The following is a 20,757-nucleotide window of genomic DNA, read 5'->3' as shown; positions in this document are numbered from 1 at the left end:
TGCGTCAGTCCGTGCCTGGGATCCGACCCTGCGAACCCCCAGCCGCTGAAGTGGAGCGCGCCAACTTAACCGCTATGCCACAAGGCCGGCCCCAGTCATTATTTTCTATGTTCAAATTATCCCATCTTCAGTGAATGGAAGCCCCTTAGGTTAATTTCTTTGTCTTTTCATACTATGCTAGTATTCTGATAGCTTCCTTGCTTTCTGGCATGACAAGATTTTTTTTGTGTGTGTGAGGAAGATCAGCCCTGAGCTACCATCGGTGCTAATCCTCCTCTTTTTGCTGAGGAAGACCGGCTCTGAGCTAACATCTATTGCCAATCCTCCTCCTTTTTTTTCCCCAAAGCCGCAGTAGATAGTTGTATGTCATAGTTGCACATCCTTCTAGTTGCTGTATGTGGGACGCAGCCTCAGCATGGCCAGAGAAGCAGTGCGTCGGTGCGCGCCCAGGTTCCGAACCCGGGCCACCAGCGGAGCGCGCGCGCTTAATCGCTAAGCCACAGGGCTGGCACTGGCGTGACAAGATATTTAAGGCTCATTTTGTAAATGTCCTTTATTAGACCTGGGCAAGGAGGTCCAGCTTCTAATTTTATTGGGAAATAGTGTTTAGAGACCACAGTCTAGGTGGTAGTGAATAGTAACATTCGTTGCTTTTAGCGATGAACTTCAGGTTCATTAGGTTGTCATTCCTTTTAGTGGACAGACTAGGAAATACATATTTTTATAGAAAGAACATAATATATCATGAGTTCATGCTGATTATGGAATTTTTACTTAATATCTTTGAAAAAATGTATAAGATATAAAAATACTTTGAAAAAAGCATTTGTATTCTTTTACCGAGAATCTGGGTTCCTAACAACATTAACATAACTACTTATTTGCTTTAACTTACAGCATATGTATATCTAATATTTTCAAAATAACAATACCAACATTGTTTTACTAATACTAAAACAACTGGATTCAATTTAGGATTTCTTTGCAGTTCTTTTTGTCCTTGAGATATACTGTCAAGATTCTGTTTTCTGAAGTCACTTGAAATAATTCTCTGTGTGGTTATGAAACTTGATATAGTGCTAGGTTCATTTGTTCCCCTTTTGTATCAGAGATTTCTACTTAAAAAAGGCAATCCATAAAAGTACTAGAAGAAAACTGATGTGAATATTTTTATAATCATAAAATGGTGCAGGTCTTAACTAAGTAGAAAATAAAACCTATATTGACACCAAATACTATATGCATAATGAAATGACAAGTTTGGAGAAAATATTTATTGTCCAGAAGACAGACAAAGGGCTAATTTTACTACTGTGTAAATAGATTTTACAGAACAATAAGAAAGGATAAATACCCCAGTAGAAAAATGGGCCAGGAATAGAAGAATTAGTTCACAGAAGAAATATAAAAGACCAGAAACAGTGTAAAGATGCTAAATCTTCCTAAAAGTAAAGAAAGTAAGCATGTGAACAACTCCATTTTTTTCTTCCTTGGTTTGGCAAAGATAAAAAAGATGATAATCATTGTTGATGAGGATTTCAGGAAATAAGCATTCTCTTAAGCTCAAATACAGTATCTGTTTACTTATTTGCCTACTACTGAATTATAAACTCTGTAAGTACAGTGACTACATTTTATTCATGCTTATATTCCCAGTGCTAGCACAGTATGAAGCACGGATTTTATGTTTAGTAAGTGTTTTAATGATTGGTCTTATCAACAAATATTGACTAACCTCTATGTACTAGGGAAACTACTGACCTAAAGAGAAAAGAAATGACCTTGTTTTATTAAGTTCTTAGTAGGCAGTATTTTATTAAACTATATTAAAACTATAGAAAATTTTGAGAATAATGACTAGTACATGTATCAGGAATAATAGAGCTTTCCAACCACATAGCAATAACGGATTCAGGCAAGAATCATCTGTAGTCACATGATGCTAAAATCATTGCTTGAAAGTTTGTTAGGGAACAGGTTATTTACATAGTTTCAAAGTATCTCCCCCCAGATTACTTATTAATTAGAAATGGGAAAAAAGCACTTCTTCACTGAAGAAATCGGTAAGTCACCACCTTACTTAAGTGGTCAAAGTTAACATCACTGGTAATGGAACACACTGATGTTAGGTGTCCCATCTGGTGGGAGTCACTAAGAAGGACTCAACATCGCTTATGTAGTATCCTGCCAAAAATGCATAACCTGAGTTTAACCATGAGGAAACAATCAGATGTCAGGACTGTATCATGAAAGACTGCTTCTACCCCACCCCCACAAAAAGGCAAAAAAGTTCCAGATTAAAGGAGACTAAAGAGACATGACAACTAAATGCCATGCATGATCCATGCATGGGGAATGAGGAAAGATGCCATCGGACAATATTGAGATAATCAGAGAAATTTGAATGTGGACTATACATTAGATAGTAACGGAATATTTGCGTTAAATATCTCCCTGAATTTTATTGTGCTGTAGTTATGTAAGGATGTCCTTGTTAGGAGATACATGATGAAGAATTTAGTGATGACAGGTCATGATCTCTTCAACTTTATTCTCGAATTATTCAGCAAAAGTTTAAAAGCTATACATTAATACCAGTTACTAATGTTGCCATATTTTTTTAAAATTAAACTGTTTAGTCTAAACAGAAATACATGCATATAAGATACTTATGGTAATGATGTTAATAACTGTGTTGTGTTATGATGTTTGTTATGTAACCTAATTGTTAACGATTAACATAAATATTATGTATTTTATATTCATATATGTGGAGAGGAAAAAAGCAAATGTGGCAAAACGCTAACAGTCGGTGAATATAGATGAAGACTATATGCGAAGTCATTCTATTATTCTTACACCTTTTCTGTAAGTCTGAATTTTTGTTCAGACCAAACAGTTTAATTTAAATTTTAAAAACTATATGGCAACATGAGCAAACCTGGTATTAATGTGTACTGAATGATACCAAGAAAACATGTCTGTTACACAATGATACTAAAAATATATAACTGTAATGCTCTAATAGTACATTTTTAAAGTAATCATATTAGTTTTATTTTGCAACATTTGTATTTTTTGATAGGTAATGGAATATCTTATAGGTGGAGATGTCAAGTCTCTCCTACATATATATGGTTATTTTGATGAAGACATGGCTGTGAAATATATTTCTGAAGTAGCATTGGCTCTAGACTATCTTCATAGACATGGAATCATCCACAGGTAAAGACTGACTTTTCTCCAACCATTACTTAAAAGCACAAGTAATCAAATTATGTATTAAATACTTGAGTTCTAAATATTTCCATAACCACTTGCCCATATATTCAGGTTATCTACAGTTTATTAGTAACTGTGAGTTACAGAAATTCCATCAACTCTTCTTTCCTCTGCCTGTGGTTTTTGAATATGTTGCTTTGACCATGTGTATACCATTTTATTGTGAAGAGTACTGAATCTTTTTTCCACTCCTTTACCATCATACAAAAGTGCTATATTTTATAATCCCAGCTGATTTACAGTGTTTTGCTCTGTGTAAAGAAAGTCGGGTTAAGTGAATCTTCTCTATTAAGGCTTAATCTTACCCTCCTTGAAAGAGGGAAATATGATTTTGACCTGGCGTGAGTTCTATTTTATATAATGAGGTTTGTTTATTTTAATGGAATATCTAATGCCAGAGATAATCTAGCATTAAACCAGTTAGCTTTCTTGTAGAGTCGATAGATAAAAGATGGTTTTCTTTTGAGAGTTGTCTTCTGGACTTCCAAAGCTACCAATGAGTGCCTCATTTTAGAGAAAATAAATAGGGTTTGATTCTTCTGTAACTTTCTGTTTATTCCCCTGGTAACACTAGCTCTTTTTTAGTTATCTGCTATTTGTCTTTTGTATATGCAGGGATTTGAAACCAGACAATATGCTTATTTCCAATAAAGGTCATATTAAACTAACAGATTTTGGCCTTTCCAAAGTTACTTTGAATAGAGGTAAGAAAAATAACAGGCAAGTACCTTTTTAAATATCTGACAAATTTTAGACACTACATTTCATTAACTTATACTGTTTTTTTGTTAGTTTATAATGAATAAAATTTGATGATTATTTGTTCCAAAATAGACTAGAAAGGTATTATGGTATTTTCTTTCAATTAAAGATGAAAAATGGGAATAATTATCGTTAAATCCTCAAAAGTCCTCGAAGATCTTTGGGTCTTCAAAGAGGAACTCACAATTTCTGTTCTTCTGGCTTTTTATCCCTCCTAAAACTGGTTCTGACCAATTAAACATCAATAAAATGACTAAAATAACTATAATGTGATAAACAGTTAATACCTAAAGAACTTACTCAAATATACATGACCATCACCAAGACCTTGATAAACAAGGGACAAAGAAAATGAACACATAATTCACACACACATATATATGGGAGTATGTTAATTTCACTAGTAGTAATGAAAGAAATGCTAATTTAGGGGCAGGCCCCGGGGCTTAGTGGTTAAGTGCTCACGCTCTGCTACTGGCAGCCCAGGTTCAGATCCCGGGCGTGCACCGATGCACCGCTTGTCCGGCCGTGCTGAGGCGGCGTCCCACATACAGCAACTAGATGGATGTGCAGCTATGACATACAACTATCTACTGGGGCTTTGGGGAGAAAAAGGAAGAGGACTGGCAATAGATGTTAGCTCAGGGCTGATCTTCCTCACAAAAAAAAAAAAAATGCTAATTTAAAAAATAATATATGAATCCTTTTACACCATTAAGCTAGCCAAAAAAAAAGAGAGAGAGAGAACTGAAGATCCAGTATTAATGAGACTGCAAAAAGCACAGTAGGTTTTTTCTAGGGGCATTGTAAATTAGCATAGTGCTTTCCAAAGGAAATCTACCAATGCGTTTTAAGAAACAAAAGGTTTTAATTCTCTTTGACTTAGTGACTTGTGTCTTGGCATTAATTCTAAGGAAATGATTCAAAAGAACAAAATATATGAATAAAATTATTTGTAGCAGCATTGTTTATAATAGGGAGAAATTAGAAATTACTTAAGTTTATCATATAAACATGGATAAATGATAGTTTATCAACTTGGTAGCATATTGTATTGTCTATTAAAATGGTAGAGGATGGAAATAAATGAACAGTGAAATCCAAAATTGGGCTTATAAATTATAAACCATGGGATTATAATTATTTCAAAATAAATACAGATCTACAATTCTTTATCTGCAAGTACAAATTTCAAGAAGTTTTGGATACCTAAATGTTTCTCATATATTTGGTAAAATCTGACCTGAGCTGATGTGGGCTGTTTATAGTTTTTATTAATCCTCCTTCATGTAACTACTCATACTTTTCACAGCAGTAATAATATTTGAGTACAGGTGGCTGGATGAGATGTCACTAGAGATGTTCCATACTATTTATCACATAACCTTTCTAAAATCTGAACATTTTTTAATTGTAAGGCAAATCTGTCTTCAGATAAGATATTGGAAAAAATCACAAATGAGAAAAATTTTGTATGAGGGTGATGTTACTGATGAATTTAAATTATTTTTATAACAGTTTAATGTATTTTATTTATTTTTATTTTTTTTCATATCTCATGATTAAGTTTAGAGATGGCTCCCAAGCATTGTACATTTAGGTTACTGTAAATAATACTATGACAAACATCTTTGAGCGTATAGATTTTTCTGAATTTGGTTTCTTTCTTTTTTTTTTTTGATTGTGGTAAAAAACTCATGACTCATAACGTTTTATGAGTCATAAAAAAACTCATAAAATTTACCTTCTTAACCATTTTTAAGTGTACAGTTCAGTAGTATTAACTATATTCACATTGTTGTGCAACAGATCTCTAGAACTTTTTCACCAGGCGAAACTGAAACACTGCATCCCATTTTTCCCTCCCTCTAGCCCTGGCAACCACAATTCTACTTTCTGTATCTATGAGTTTGATTACTTTAGATACTTTATATAAGTAGAATCATACAGTATTTGTCTTTTTGTGACTGACTTATATCACTTAGCATAATGTCCTCAGGGTTCATCCATATTGTAGCATATGACAAGATTTCTTTCTTTTTTAAGGCCAAATAATATTCTATTATATATATATGCAACATTTTCTTTATCCCTTCACCTGTGAATAGACATTTGGGTTGCTTCTACTTCTTGGCTCCTGTGAGTAATGCTGCAAATGAACAGGAGTGTGTAACTCTCTCTTAGAAACCCCACTTTCAAGACTTTTGGGTGTATACCCAGCAGTGGAATTGCTGGATTATATAATAATTCTATTTTTAATTTTTTGAGGAAACTTCCTTGTATTTTTCCTAGTAGCTGCACTATTTTACATTCCTACCAGCAATGCACAAGGGTCCAATTTCTCTACATCCTTGCCAACACTTCTTATTTTCTGTTTTTTGATAGTGGCCATCCTAATGGATGTGAGGTGATATTTCATTGTAGTTTTGATTTGCATTTTTCTATTGATTACTAACGTTGAGCATCTTTTCATAATCATGTTGAACATTTGTTTATCTTCTTTGGAGAAATGTATATCCAAGTTCTTTGTCCACTTTTTAATTAGATTATCTGTTTTCCATTGTTGTTGTTGAATTGTAGTTCTTTATATATTCTTTATATTAACACCTTATCCAGATAAATGACTTGCAGATATTTTCTCCCATTCCGTAGGTTGTCTTTTCATTCTGTTGATTGTTTCCTGTGATGTGCAGAAGTTTTTAAGTTTGATGTAGTCTCATTTGTCTATTTTTGCTTTTTGCCTGTGCTTTTGGAGTCATATCCAAGAAATCATTGCCATAATATTTTTTAACAGTTAAATTGTAAAATATTCTTTAAGATATTTATTGTTGCCTATTAGTCCTTGTTGCTTCATCAAGGTGAGGTATAAATGAAATTTACGTTCAAACTTTCAGTCTACCTTTTAAAGTCTTATACCACATACAAAGTATTACACTTCTCTTACCATTTTTGATATCTAAAGAAAATAGTATGATATTACATGTGAATGTTGTATTTTACAATGTTATGCACTGAAACCTGATAAAAATCTGCATCAGTTTCTATCTTGACCTACACTTGCACGTTAGTTAACATGAGGGGCCTATAATTTGTATTAATTCCTTAAATAGATTCAGAGATTGAAATTTAATTTATGTGCCTAATATCTTGATTCTTGTCTTAGTTTTTCTTACTACCTCCTTTTCTGATATTTGATTTACCAAGAATTAGCTTGTTGCCAGTTAGATAACACTCTTGTTTAGTGACTGAGTACTCCCTAAAAAGCTAAGACTTTATTTAGGTCATTACACTGTGTTCTATTCATTCCAGAGCAAGACTCAGTTCTATCAAACTTTAATGATTTCAATCATTGCTTTTTTTTTTTAATAGGGAAATTTTATTTTTTTCACTTTTTGACCCCTTTCACCCATTTTTCCCACGCCCCACCCTTGCCTCTGGGCAAAGAACAGAACTACCACTCTGTTCTCTGTATCTACGAGCTTGGTTTTGTTTTGTTTTGTTTTGTTAGATTCCATATATGAGAGAGATCATACGGTATTTGTCTTTCTCTGTCTGCTTAGTCGTAATTGTTTACTCTGTGGCGTGGTGGCTTCCCTGGTTATATTTGTCTTGCACAAGCCAATTTTGTAGACAATGTTAATAATGTGGAAAGAGGGGCAAAGTTCAGAACAGATAATTATTGACTTAGTCAATGACAGTTGAAGTTTTTAAAGAATTTCATATACTTTTCTTTCATACATAGATCTCAACATGATGGATATCCTTACAACACCGTCAATGGCTAAACCTAGACAAGATTATTCAAGAACCCCAGGACAAGTATTATCTCTCATCAGCTCTTTGGGATTTGTACGTACTTGATAAGGAAAGACTCACATAACATGCCCTTTCAAGATTGCCATTTAAAACTTAAAATTCTTTTCTTTCTTTCTTTTTTTTTTCAATAAATGATCAAAATAAATTTAAATATCAAGCATGTTGAGTTACTTTAACAGTTTATCTCCTTAGGTGGTATAACAATCTATGCACTTAGGTGGTGTTTTTGTGAAGATAAATCTTAGCATTTGTTTTTGTCTTTCTCTTTTTAATAGTACACACCAGTTGCAGAAAAAAATCAAGACCCTGCAAATATTCTTTCAACTCATGTATCTGAAACATCGCAGCTTTCTCAAGGACTGATTTGTCCTATGTCTATAGATCAAAAGGACACTACTCCTTATTCTAGCAAACTACTAAAATCATGTGAGTATTAAAAAAAGGTAGTTTATTCCATTAAGTATGTCTTTTAAGGAACAAAATGTTTTCGAATTTTTAAATCTCTAATATCTGGGGCTGGCCCAGTGCCATAGTAGTTAAGTTCACGCGCTCCGCTTCAGCGGCCCGGGGTTCACAGGTTCGGATCCCAGACGTGGACCTACGCACCGCTTATCAAGCCATGCTGTGGCAGGCATCCCACATATAAATTAGAGGAAGATGGGCACACTGTTAGCTCAGAGCCAACCTTCCTCAGCAAAAAGAGGAGGATTGGCAACAGACGTTAGCTCAGGGCTAATCTGCCTCACCAAAAAATAAATAAATAAGTGAATCTCTAATATGAATTCAATAATTTTGAAATGCAGCTATTTGAACAATCTGTGACATTCCTATATTTCATCATGTAAATGCCATTTCTGACAGGGATTGTTGCAGATCTTTAAGTCAACAGAATAAAATGCCTAGGTAATGAGATATTCTTCAATTAGCTATAATATTGGAATGACCATTGGGTAAATTTCACTATACTGGTAGTATATTTCAAAATACACTATATTTGTCTATGGAAATCTTATATAGAGAAGATGTAGTACCTATAATATTGTGTGTCTTTATAAAATTATTTCCAAAAGATTTTGAAACAAAATAGTTGAAGTAAAGATATAATTTTTTTAATTAGCACACAATAAAAGACAAAATCTGAGTAGTAGAGGAAGAGAGTGGGACATTTGTATAGCACTTCACCCTTTATAACTTAACAACAGTGGACAATTTAGTTCTCTGCACTCATGTTCTTCATCTTGGGAATGTGAATAATGATGCTTTAAAGAGTAATTAGTGTTAGTTGTTTTCATAGATGTTACCTCATTTTTACAAATGAGAAAACTAATATCTGAAAATGTTTAGTTACACACTATTAATGGGTAAGCCAAGTACTGATTGCAGGTACAATTTTCTGTCCACTGACCCTTTCCTTCAAATTCAGTGAGTCTTGTTTCTTCTGCCAAAATCACTTCTGTGAAAATCAAAATGGCTGAAAAATATATATAGCTTTGATAAAGAGAAAACTGTTTAAAATATGGAATATGCAGATGTTATTTATAGCCTTATTCTGAAGGGAAAATAATTGCATCTCCCTTAGGCATTTTCTAGTCTAGTCAGAACTAGATGGGTGCAAGGCACTGTGCTGGTCACTTGAGTGGATATGAAGATGAATAAGAGGTCCTTGCCTCAGAAGAGCTTGTGATTTTGTGGTGATTACAGGTATGAAGGGATAAGAACAAGAATCCTCTAAAATAAATGCCACAAGAAGGATACTATGATACAACACAGAAAGTGATACATGCTAATTGGGAAAATCAGGAATGGTGGGGAAAATCAGGAATGGTTCTAAACAAAGAAATGGCAACAGCCAAGCTGGACCTAGAAAGAGAAATAGGAACTTAATAGCTCCAAGGATATTGGAAAAGGGCATTTCAGATAGAGGCATGAGCAAAGGCATGGACACATGGAAGTACATTCCATCTTCAGACCGTAGGGACTAAATGCTTTTATGTGACAACGGGAAGCACGTGCAATGGAAAAGGAAGCTTAGCAGGTAGATGGGGAAGGATCAAGTGTCATGACAGGGAGCCTAGAATTTAAGCTGTAGAGAAGGGGAGCCATCAAAAGTTCCAAAGTAGGGAACGGTCTGATCATATCAGTGATCCAGAGAGAACTCATTAGCCAATATACAGTATGTACTTGGCATTAGATTAGACACAAGTTCCCATATTACTGGGGAAAGGCAGCTGAGCAGTTTAGTCAGATATCAAGGTCAGTGTCCAGTGAGTTTTAGGAATTCCATTGAGAGGATTTATGTACCAAAAAGAAAGTTGTTTTAGATGGACTTTGAAATTCTCCTTCCAGTTTTAAAGTTCTAAGATTTATTAAATTAAAAATCTGTAAGACTAAGAATTTACTTGGGAGTAAAGTTATGTTCACCCTTTTTGGGAAAGAGAAAACAAGATGTACATACCTTTTTACATATGTATAAAATCTTTATATGTACATATTATGATCTTTAGTAAAAGCACAATTATCTGCTGTATCTTATTTCAAGTCCAGGAGCAACAGTATTTAGCATCATTATTTTTATGATAAAGGAACAGGTATCATGTAGATGGTATTGCTTTCTTGCACTGGCTTGCTCTTAGCCAATTCACTAATTTGTTTTACCCAGTAGTATTAAAAAAAAATCCCTTATGGGTGTGTATAATTCACACTTGTAAGCACGTAAACCTCAACATTAAAATAAAGCTGTAGTTTAAATTAAATACAAATTGAACTGAGTAAATTTAGTCACGTTCTAACCTTAGATCACATCTGGATATAGCACATCAATAATGCTCCTTTATCAAGAAGAGTTTCAAATAGAATAACAGATATTCAGAATGGATTTCCTCCTAATTATTAATTAGTTCTCTTGTCCTGGTTTTTACTTTATGAATGTTGAGAGGTTTTTTTTTTTAGCTTTCAGAACAGTACTTGTATGCCAGAATACCTGCCACCATCCTTGTGGATTGATAACGTTTACAAAGAAAAAGAAGACATACACAGAAATAGTTCTGATATGCAATACTTAATACTTTGCCTAATTATCTGTAAAGATTCAGGTTCAGTGAGGAACTAAGAAAAGTGTGACATAAGCTTCGATATTTTCTGTTCCCTACAGGTCTTGAGACAGTTGCCTCCAACCCTGAGATGCCTGTGAAGTGTCTAACTTCTAATCTCCTCCAGTCTAGGAAGAGGCTGGCTACATCAAGTGCCAGTAGCCAGTCCCACACCTTCGTGTCCAGCGTGGAATCTGAGTGCCATAGCAGTCCCAGATGGGAAAAGGATTGCCAGGTTAGAGTCAGATTTATCTTAGCTAACACAAGTATGTATGTCAAATTAATGATGGAAACACTTGATACCTTTTCATATAAATTCTGTAAGGAAATGAAACTCTGACACGAATGGCAGTCAAGGCGTTCTTCATTTTTCTGTATATTCTGTCAAATTCTTTTGAAATATTTTATTTCTCATTCAAATGTGAAATAATTCTTGCTTGATACATAATGAGATTCCAAATTTTTAAATTTTCACAGTAAATTGATAGTAAATGTTTGGCTTCTAGGCATCTAGATGGACTTCTCTTTTTTTTTAATTCCCTACCACGACACAGACGTTAGCTTGTTGAGTTTTTTTAATCTATATCTTATTTTTTTAAATTTATACTATCTCCTTCTATACTGTTTTCTGCCCATTTCTCATTTAAGGGAATAGTAACTCTTCTAGATCAGAAATATCTTTCAGACCACCAAAGTAACGTAGGTGTACCTTTGAAAGTATCTATTCTGAGAAGATTGCTTACTAAGTGAATGGATTTACCTAAAGTTATTTTACTTAATTTATATATTTGGTTTTTGCCTTTTTTAAGCTACTGAAGCTAATAAATATTAAAGCTGAGAGGAGCTAAAATTTTAAATTATAATAAACTTTCTCTCAGTAGAATGCTGATAAAATAATGTTAGATTAGAATAATGGGAATTACACAAAGAATAAACTTTCCTTTTGATAAAATAATTTAGATCGTATTTGCTCTTATTCTTAGTAATATGATTTTCTTTATTGTTGTTGGATATTTGTATTTTAGGAGTCAAGTCACATTATTTTTTAGTTCAAGCAGGGTTTCTCAATCTTTTTTTTTTTTTTTTTAATAATTTTATTTATTTATTTTTCCCCCAAAGCCCCGGTAGATAGTTGTACGTCACAGTTGCACATCCTTCTAGTTACTGTATGTGGGATGCAGCCTCAGCATGGCCGGAGAAGTGGTGTGTCGGTGTGCGCCCGGGATCCGAACCCGGGCTGCCAGCAGCGGAGCGCACGCACTTAACCGCTAAGCCACGGGGCCAGCCCGGGTTTCTCAATCTTTTTTCCTTTTCTCCTTATAAGCTGCTCTATAGGTAATATATGCTACACGATAAACCAGCATTCCATTCCTAGTACTATTATTTCACTTTTATTTTCATCAAGAAAGCATATTGTATATAATATTTCACACTATACACAGCTTTACCTTCTTCCTCCCACTTCTGCATCTCCGAGAAATGCGATGATTGGATTATAGTAGTGCTTCTCAAGTTATGATCAGAGGAGTGACAAGGGACCCCTAATAAACCTTGTGCTGATCCCCAAATGGATCATTTTCTGTGCTTGCAGATCAGTGAGTTGTAATTTAGGAATTTTCTTTTTGTTCATGACTAAGCACCCCTTATTATTACTAAGTAAGTTAATAAAGTTTGATTTTTTCACATATCAAAAATAGGCACTATTAGAGTTTATAAAGATTGACTCTAATTGAGTAATCTTGTAAAAATCCTGATTACCATGCACCAAGTTACGATATTATGTACAATGCTCTGATCACACAGGCACCTGCAGATAGTTGGCATTCAAACAGTTTTCAAGAAAAGCATTTTGTTATCAATGCATCATTAGTTCATCTTGTTGACCGTGGATTTTAATTCTTGTTATTTTTGGTTTTTAATTATAAATTACCATTAGTTTAGCTTCATTCTACATCAGCTTGGTTTTATTATACTTGGGTGAAGTGACACACAATTACATCAACAGTAGTTTTGTTGTCTGTAATTTTCCATTAACTATATTTCAAGCCTTGTTCATTTTTCAGTTCAAAACAGAGTCGTCCATACCCCTGTTGCAAAGCAGATATATACATATGTAGCCTTAGCCCCAATTTTGCCTGAATATGTTGAATGTTAATTTGTCCTATATAAAGAACATGCAGTACACTATCAAATACGTATTATAGAATAGTTGATTTAAATTTTAGACCAGTGTTTCACTCAAAATAATGTATATAAACGTATACTATAATTGTTTATATTGTTTTTTATTTTTTTTATTTTATTTTTTTTTTTTGGTGAGGAAGATTGGCCCTGAGCTAACATCTGTTGCCAATCTTCCTCTTTTTGCTTGAGGAAGATGGTCCCTGAGCTAACATCTGTGCCAGTCTTCCTCTATTTTGTACGTGGGACACCACCACAGCATGGCTTGATGAGCAGTGTGTAAGTCCCCACCTGGGATCCAAACCTGCAAGCCCTGGGTCACTGAAGTGGAGTGTGCACACTTAACCACTATGCCACTGGGCTGGCCCTATATTGCTTTTTAATTCTCTGTCATCATTGTTCTTTTGTTCCATTGGAAAGTGAGAATAGGTAGCATAGTAGTTTCTGGGGCCATTTATCCCACCTAAGTGGACAGAGATTTAAAAGGTTAAAGAATCACAGCTTTACATAACTAAAAAAAAAAAGGTTTTTTTCCCCTGTTAGGAAAGTGACGAAGCATTGGGCTCTACAAGGATGAGTTGGAATACAACGGAAAAGCCCTTATGTACAAAGTCTACAAATGCCATCGAGACCAAAAGTTTCAAGGATCTTGAGTTAGCCCTTTCTCCCATTCACAACAGCAGGGCCATTCCTGCCACTGGAAGCTCTTGTGTAAACCTTGCTAAAAAATGCTTCTCCAGGGAAGTTTCTTGGGAAGGAAGAGAACTGGATATAAATAATATTAATATGGCTGCTGACACAAGACAGTCTGGTTTACTTCAGTTAGATCAGTGGGCTGTGGATTCTGGTGGTGTGACTGAAGAGCACCTTGGGAAAAGAAGTTTTAAAAGAAATTTTGAGTTGGTTGACTCCAGTCCTTGTCAGGAAATTATGCAGAATAAAAGAAATTGTATAGAATATAAGCGTAGTAATGAAATGAGAGATTGTTCTACAAATCAAAGTACAGGTCTAACTGCTGAAGTCCAGGACCTTAAGCTATCTATAGATAGAAGGCAGCAAAATGATGGTGCTAATAAGGAGAACATAGTCAGTTCTTTTATTGATAAACAACAAACACCAGAAAAATCACCTATCCCAATAATAGCAAAAAACCTCATGTGTGAACTGGATGAAGATTGTGACAAGAATAATAAGAAGGACTACTTAAGTTCTAGTTTTCTAGGTTCTGATGATGATAGAGCTTCTAAAAGTATTTGTATGGACTCTGATTCATCTTTTCCTGGAATTTCTATAATGGAAAGTCCGTTAGAAAGGCAGTCCTTAGATCCAGATAAAAGCATCAAAAAATCCTTTTTGGAAGAATCAAATATTGAAGACCTACTTACTGTATCACCCAGCTGCCAAGAAAATACCTCGCCAAAAGGTGATGAGAATCCTGCTGTCCAAGACAGTAACCAAAGAATGTTGGCTCCCTCTTCGGAGGTGTTGAAAACATTAACCTGGTCTAAAAGAAATGCTGTAGCTTTTCGAAGTTTTAACAGTCATATTAATGCATCCAATAACTCAGAACCATCCAAAATGAGCATTATTTCTTTAGATGCAATGGATATTTCGTGTGCTTATAGTGGTTCATATCCCATGGCTGTAACCCCCAGTCAAAAAAGAAGATCCTATATGCCATATGAGGTATGTGATAACTTTCTAACACTTTGTTCTTTAGATTTTAGAAAAATAAACTGTTAAGGCCAGAACTACTTGGACTTTCAGCTAGACTATATGATATTAATCATACAGTTTTTGTTCTGCTTATTGGGAATCTATGGATTTTCTTTCTTTGAAAACCTTGTTATATAATAGTTCATTTGTAATTTTAATGCAGAAAGGCAAAGCTGGTAGTAATGTTTATTATTCTGAACTCCAGTGCCTCCTTCATTTATATTGCTCTGTATACTTTCACATATTTTCAATCACGTTTACATATTTTCTCTTAATCACAGCAGTTCTGTGAGATACAAAATTAAAGTCCACTTTACCTTACTGCTTTCTAAGGTCGTATTTAGATGATCTCTTTTCTTTACAGAAAAAAGTTGAAAAATACATATTTCAAGTCTTATTTTGTTTTTATTTTCTAAACCTTTATAAACGCAGTTTCATGTTTTTCTTCCTTGGGAGAGATGTCATAATATAGAAAGCGTAAAGCCCGAATTTAGGGTTACAAGACTTGGGTTTTCTATTCAGACCTTACTGAGTGACTTAGAAGGCCCTTACCCTCTGAGCCTGTTTCCCATCTGTCTGTAGAATAGAATGATTCCTGTCCTGTGGTCTCACAGAGTCCTCGTGAGACAGCAATATCCTAAAAACTTAAGTGCCTAATTAGCAGAAGAGGTTATTTATATTTAGTTTTATCTTATGTATTGTCCTAATAATTCAATCATTTGTCAGCCGCAGCCTCCCTCAGTGACTGTTCTTAAGCGTCTATTAATCCATGCTATCAAGAAATTTTTCTTGTGGATTTTTTCATTGTTTCTTGCATCTCCAGATCATACTGAAATAATTGGTGTTGTCTAAGCTATTGAATTTCATTAGCTATCAGGACTTCTCATAGTTATAATTAGTTATGAGTCCATTTTCAAAACTGATCAAGGATTTGAGTATGTCTTTTATGCCCAGCAGTCTAGCTTGTTTGTTTTAGCATTTCTGTTCACTGTAAAAGGAATTAAGATATTTATTGTCTCTTAAACTCTTTTTAAATTAGCAGACCCCAAATCAGGTCAAGTCAGGAACTCCATTCCGAACTCCAAAGAGTGTGAGAAGAGGGGCAGCCCCAGTGGATGATGGGCGAATTCTCGGAACCCCAGACTATCTCGCACCTGAGCTGCTATTAGGCAGGGCCCATGGTAAGGCACACGTGTGTTGAGTTTTTGAAGTGTTGTTTAACACTACATTTTCTTTTGAGGTAAAATTGTTTTAAATTTCTTTGGTACTTAGATCACCTAAAAGAAAATGAACTCATGCGATGCCCTTTTCTCATATATATAATAGCATATATTATAGGAAAAGAAGATGTGCAGCCGTCTGTTCTTTGCCTTCTGGTTCATTCTCACTGATCCAGAGAAGCCCCTCCTTCCACCCCCTCCATTATCTTTGCTCTGAATGTCTAAATGTCTCCTCAGGTCTGTTCTGGTTTGGGCTCAGGAATACAAAGTTGGGTCTACACTTCTGTTCAGTCTGTAGAAGCCTATTCCTGTTCAGAGCTTACCCTCACTTATTCCCTCGCAAGAAGGGTCAAGCTAGAAATGAGCTGTCCTTCAAAATGCAGCAGAGGAATAGAAGGATGACATTTTCACCTATCTCTTTTTTTCCTTTCACTCTCTGAAGAATTTTCTCTTCCTACATTCTGAAAGGAGCTGTATTGGTTTCCTATGGCTACTGTCACAAAGTACCACGAACTGGGTGGTTCAAAACAACAGAAATGTGTTGCCTGACAGTTCTGGAAGCTGGAAGTCTGAAATCAAGGTGTCGACAGGACCATGCTCCCTCTGAAACCTGTAGGGGAATCCTTCCTTGCCTCTTCCTAGCCTCAGGTGGTTTGCTGGCAATCTGGCATTCCTTGGCTTGCAGATGCCTCACTCCAATCCTCCCTCTTCATATGGTGTTCTCCCTGTGTCTCTGTGGTCACATGGCTGTGTTCTTATGAGGACACCAGTCATATCAGATTAGGGGTCATACCCTACTCCAGTATGACCTCATCTTAACCTAACTAGTTACATCTGTAAGTACCCTATTCCCACATGTCATGTTCAGAGGACCTCAGGGTTAACACTTCAACATATCTTTTTTTTCAGTGGGACATAATTCAACCCATAACATGAACCCCTTCTACATCTTGCTGTTAATTACTTCTCTTTTGTTTGGGCTCCTTTCATGATCATCTGTCTCATCTTCCCCACCCCACCTCCTACACCTTCTATTTTTAATTATTTGCTGGCTTTTCTCCTTAGCTTGAAAATAAGTTTCCACCTTTGTCTTCCCCCTTAACACCTAACTTCTCAAAGGTTGCCTCTTTTCTTTGCCTGATTATTTTTGCTCTGGCAATCTGGTTGTTATCCCTACCATTTAACTGAAACTTTTTTACTAAGAGTCACCAGTTACATCATTATTGTCAAATCCACCAGCTTCTTCTCAGTCTCATTCCTCTTCTCTTATTGCTGCCCCTCAGTTCTTTCCTTATCTCTTCCAAATATAGAAGTTCTTCAAGTTTCTGCCCTTTATCTTTTGGTCCCTACTCCTGCTCCCTATTAATCTCATCACTCCCATGACTTCAGTTGTCACATCCATGTCGATGTTTCCCAGGTATCTCTCTCTAATCCTGACTTTCTCTAGGCAGCAGACATATGGCCAGAGTACCTATTCAGTACTCTACTGGTCATTCACATGCTGTGTGTAATCCAGCCTGCTCTTCCTCTGTTCCTCATCTCAATTTCACCATCTTTGTGGTGACACAGACATTGTCGCTACATTCAGGCATTTGAATCTGGTTAATTATCTCTCTGCAGTATTCTCCTCACCTTTTCATCTCTGCCACTATTCTATGTAAGAACCTCATCTTTCTCTTTCATTAATTTGATAGCTTTCTTTCTGGTCTCCTTGACTTCATTCTGTTGTCTATAATCATTGCCACTGGATTTCCCTCTTAAAACATAATGTGGCTCACACGCGGCCGGCCCAGTGTTGTAGTGGTTAAGTTCACGCACTCCGCTTTGGCGGCCCAGAGTTCACGGGTTTGGATCCCGGGCACGGACCTATGCACTGCTTATCAAGCCCTGCTGTGGCAGGCGTCCCACATATAAAATAGAGGAAGATGGGCACACATGTTAGCTCAGGGCCAATCTTCCTCAGCAAAAAGAGGAGGACTGGCAACAGATGTTAGCTCAGGGCTAATCTTCCTCACCAAAAAAAAAATACACACAAAGAAAACATAACGTGGCTCACACTACTCTCCTTGAAAAACTGTGGTGCCTCCTTCCTACCTGCAAAATAAAATCCAGAGTACTGATCATGGCATTTAAGGCTCTAAGCTCTCATACTAGCCTCATCTCTCAAAGAATCTCTTTATAAGCATTATGTTCCCATTCCACTTATTAGACACATTTAGTTTCAAATTTTCCTTATTTTGCATAAGTATTTTGCCTTTGTTTAGAAAAGCCAATCCCCAATCATCTTCCTGTCAAATTTTTTCTCATCTCATCCCCAGTTGAAATGTCATCTCTGGGCCGCCCCTGTGGCTTAGCGGTTAAGTGCGCGCGCTCCACTGCTGGTGGCCTGGGTTCAGATCCCGGGCGCACACCGACGCACCGCTTCCCCGGCCATACTGAGGCCGCGTCCCACATACAGCAACTAGAGGGATGTGCAACTATGACATACAACTATCTCCTGGGGCTTTGGGGGGAAAATAAATAAATAAATAAATAAAAATAAATGTCATCTCTTCCATAAAGCATCCTTTGATCAGTTATGAAGAATTAGTTATTCACTTCCATATCCCTGTATTAGAAACTGTTTAAAACTTATGTCATTCTACCTATGTTATCATTAGTTATTATATTTTTCTCTGCTACAAAAGCTTAAGAAAATTTCTTAAGATTAGAGTCTGAATTTTCCTTCTACACAGCACTCCAGGATAATTCTTTGGCAACACTCACTAACCGCTGTTAATCTCTACAATGTTGAAAGTAGACACATTTAATACTCCCCTTTCCTTACTAGCCAAAGCCACTAAGTTCCTCTGGGCCCTTAACTGATTTTTGTACAGTGTCTCTTTTGCAAAGTCACAGATTTGCTAGCTCATTTCCTATGTTATAATTTACAGTTTTTCTAACTTAGGATACAGTATGAAAGAAGGCTTCAGATTTAAAGATTTACTTTATAAGATCTTACCACTATTTTAGTGCAACATCTTGTTACTTCAGCCATCTAGTGATATATTTTTTAATTTTTATTTTATATAAAAGTAATTTGGGGGGCCGGCCCGGTGGCGCAAGCGGTTAAGTGCGCGCGCTCCGCTGCGGCGGCCCGGGGTTCGCTGGTTCGGATCCCGGGCGCGCACCGACGCACTGCTTGGTAAGCCATGCTGTGGCGGCGTCCCATATAAAGTGGAGGAAGATAGGCACAGATGTTAGCCCAGGGCCGTCTTCCTCAGCAAAAAAAAGAGGAGAATTGGCGGATGTTAGCTCAGGGCTGATCTCCTCACAAAAAAAAAAAAAAAAAAGTAATTTGGGGCCGGCCCCGTGGCTTGGCGGTTGGGTGCACGCGCTCCGCTGCTGGCGGCCCGGGTTCAGGACCCTGGGTGTGCACCGACGCACTGCTTCTCCGGCCATGCTGAGGCCGCGTCCCGCATACAGCAGCTGGAGGGATGTGAAGCTATGACATACAACTATCTACTGGGGCTTTGGGGGGAAAATAAATAAATAAATAAAATCTTAAAAAAAAAAACAAAAGTAATTTGATATGTAGTTTTTAAAACAACAAATAGTACAAAGCAATTTATAATTTTTAAAAAGCCCAACAATTCCCTGCTCTCTACTTCTTGCCCCAAATTCCAGGCCCCAAGGGCAGTCACTTCAGCTCTTTTGTTTCTCCCTGTATTGACCTCTCTCTTTTTTTTTTTTTTAATTTTATTTATTTATTTATTTATTTATTCCCCCAAAGCTCCAGTAGATAGTTGTATGTCATAGCTGCACATCCTTCTAGTTGCTGTATGTGGGACGCGGCCTCAGCATGGCCGGAGAAGCGGTGCGTCGGTGCACCCCCGGGATCCGAACCTGGGCCGCCAGTAGCGGTGCGCGGGCACTCAACCGCTAAGCCACGGGGCTGGCCTGACCTCTGTTTCTAAACATGATGCTGAGGCACAGCTGAGACTTCTCGGACGCCCTCCATGATCTTCCCCTCAGCCAGGGGGACTTGGGAACTCTGGCATGAGTTTCCCATCGCTCCTTGTGCATATTTTTGTTTCAGCTCTCTTAACATTGTGTTAAAATTATCTGTGTTGTCTCTCCCAGCGTAGGCTGTTTTCTCCTTGGGGAAAGCTCTTTTTCTTATTCATCTTTGTATCCCTTATATCTGGCACAATACCTGGTATCTAGTTCAATGAATGATGTGAGAATGAACCCATAACTTTAGTGCAATGTACCTAACTACTGTTTTCTTATATGCAGGATTTCTGACTTCGGGTGAGTGAGTTTCTCTGTAAAGTAACATGGCAAAGCACATTAAACTAAACAGTCAAAGTATAACTAGATCACATTGCATTAAAAAATCTTTTTTTGTTTCAGCTCACTTATGAAACACACAAATGAATTGTCTCTGTCTTCTGAGCAGGAAGACAGCCAGAGAAGTTGCTCTTCTCTGTGAAAACAAATGTAGGCAGGTGGCATTTTTTATAAGCTTTAAAGGTAGCAGAGAGTGAAGATACAGCCTTTTTTATTGAAACCGAGGAAACAGGCTTGATAAAAACATTAAAAGTAGCAACTACAGAAAGGCTTGAATTTTCTAAACCATTTAATTCTATTATTCTTAGAAAAGTGTAACAGTACCAATTTATCCCTACAAATTACAGAAGTGGGTTTTG

The 20,757-nt window shown here is 36.4% G+C and overlaps 1 protein-coding gene across 10 annotated transcripts in view; it reads left to right on the top strand.

Moving 5' to 3' along the window:
* Positions 1-20,757, top strand: part of MASTL (microtubule associated serine/threonine kinase like) — a 58,154-nt gene that overhangs the window by 7,831 nt on the left and 29,566 nt on the right. For 8 of the 10 annotated variants that reach the window (XM_058532663.1, XM_058532670.1, XM_058532671.1 and 5 more), the window contains 7 exons: positions 3,086-3,225; positions 3,898-3,986; positions 7,787-7,893; positions 8,136-8,286; positions 11,012-11,184; positions 13,674-14,816; positions 15,886-16,027. In XM_058532663.1, the coding sequence (XP_058388646.1) occupies positions 3,086-3,225; positions 3,898-3,986; positions 7,787-7,893; positions 8,136-8,286; positions 11,012-11,184; positions 13,674-14,816; positions 15,886-16,027 (1,945 nt within the window). The remainder of the gene's footprint in view (positions 1-3,085; positions 3,226-3,897; positions 3,987-7,786; positions 7,894-8,135; positions 8,287-11,011; positions 11,185-13,673; positions 14,817-15,885; positions 16,028-20,757) is intronic. The other 2 variants (XM_058532666.1, XM_058532662.1) reach the window with 1 other exon arrangement.

The sequence above is a fragment of the Diceros bicornis genome, chromosome 36 (genome assembly GCF_020826845.1).
Source record: "Diceros bicornis minor isolate mBicDic1 chromosome 36, mDicBic1.mat.cur, whole genome shotgun sequence".
NCBI lineage: Eukaryota > Metazoa > Chordata > Mammalia > Perissodactyla > Rhinocerotidae > Diceros > Diceros bicornis.
This window is presented reverse-complemented; position numbering and strand designations above follow the sequence as displayed.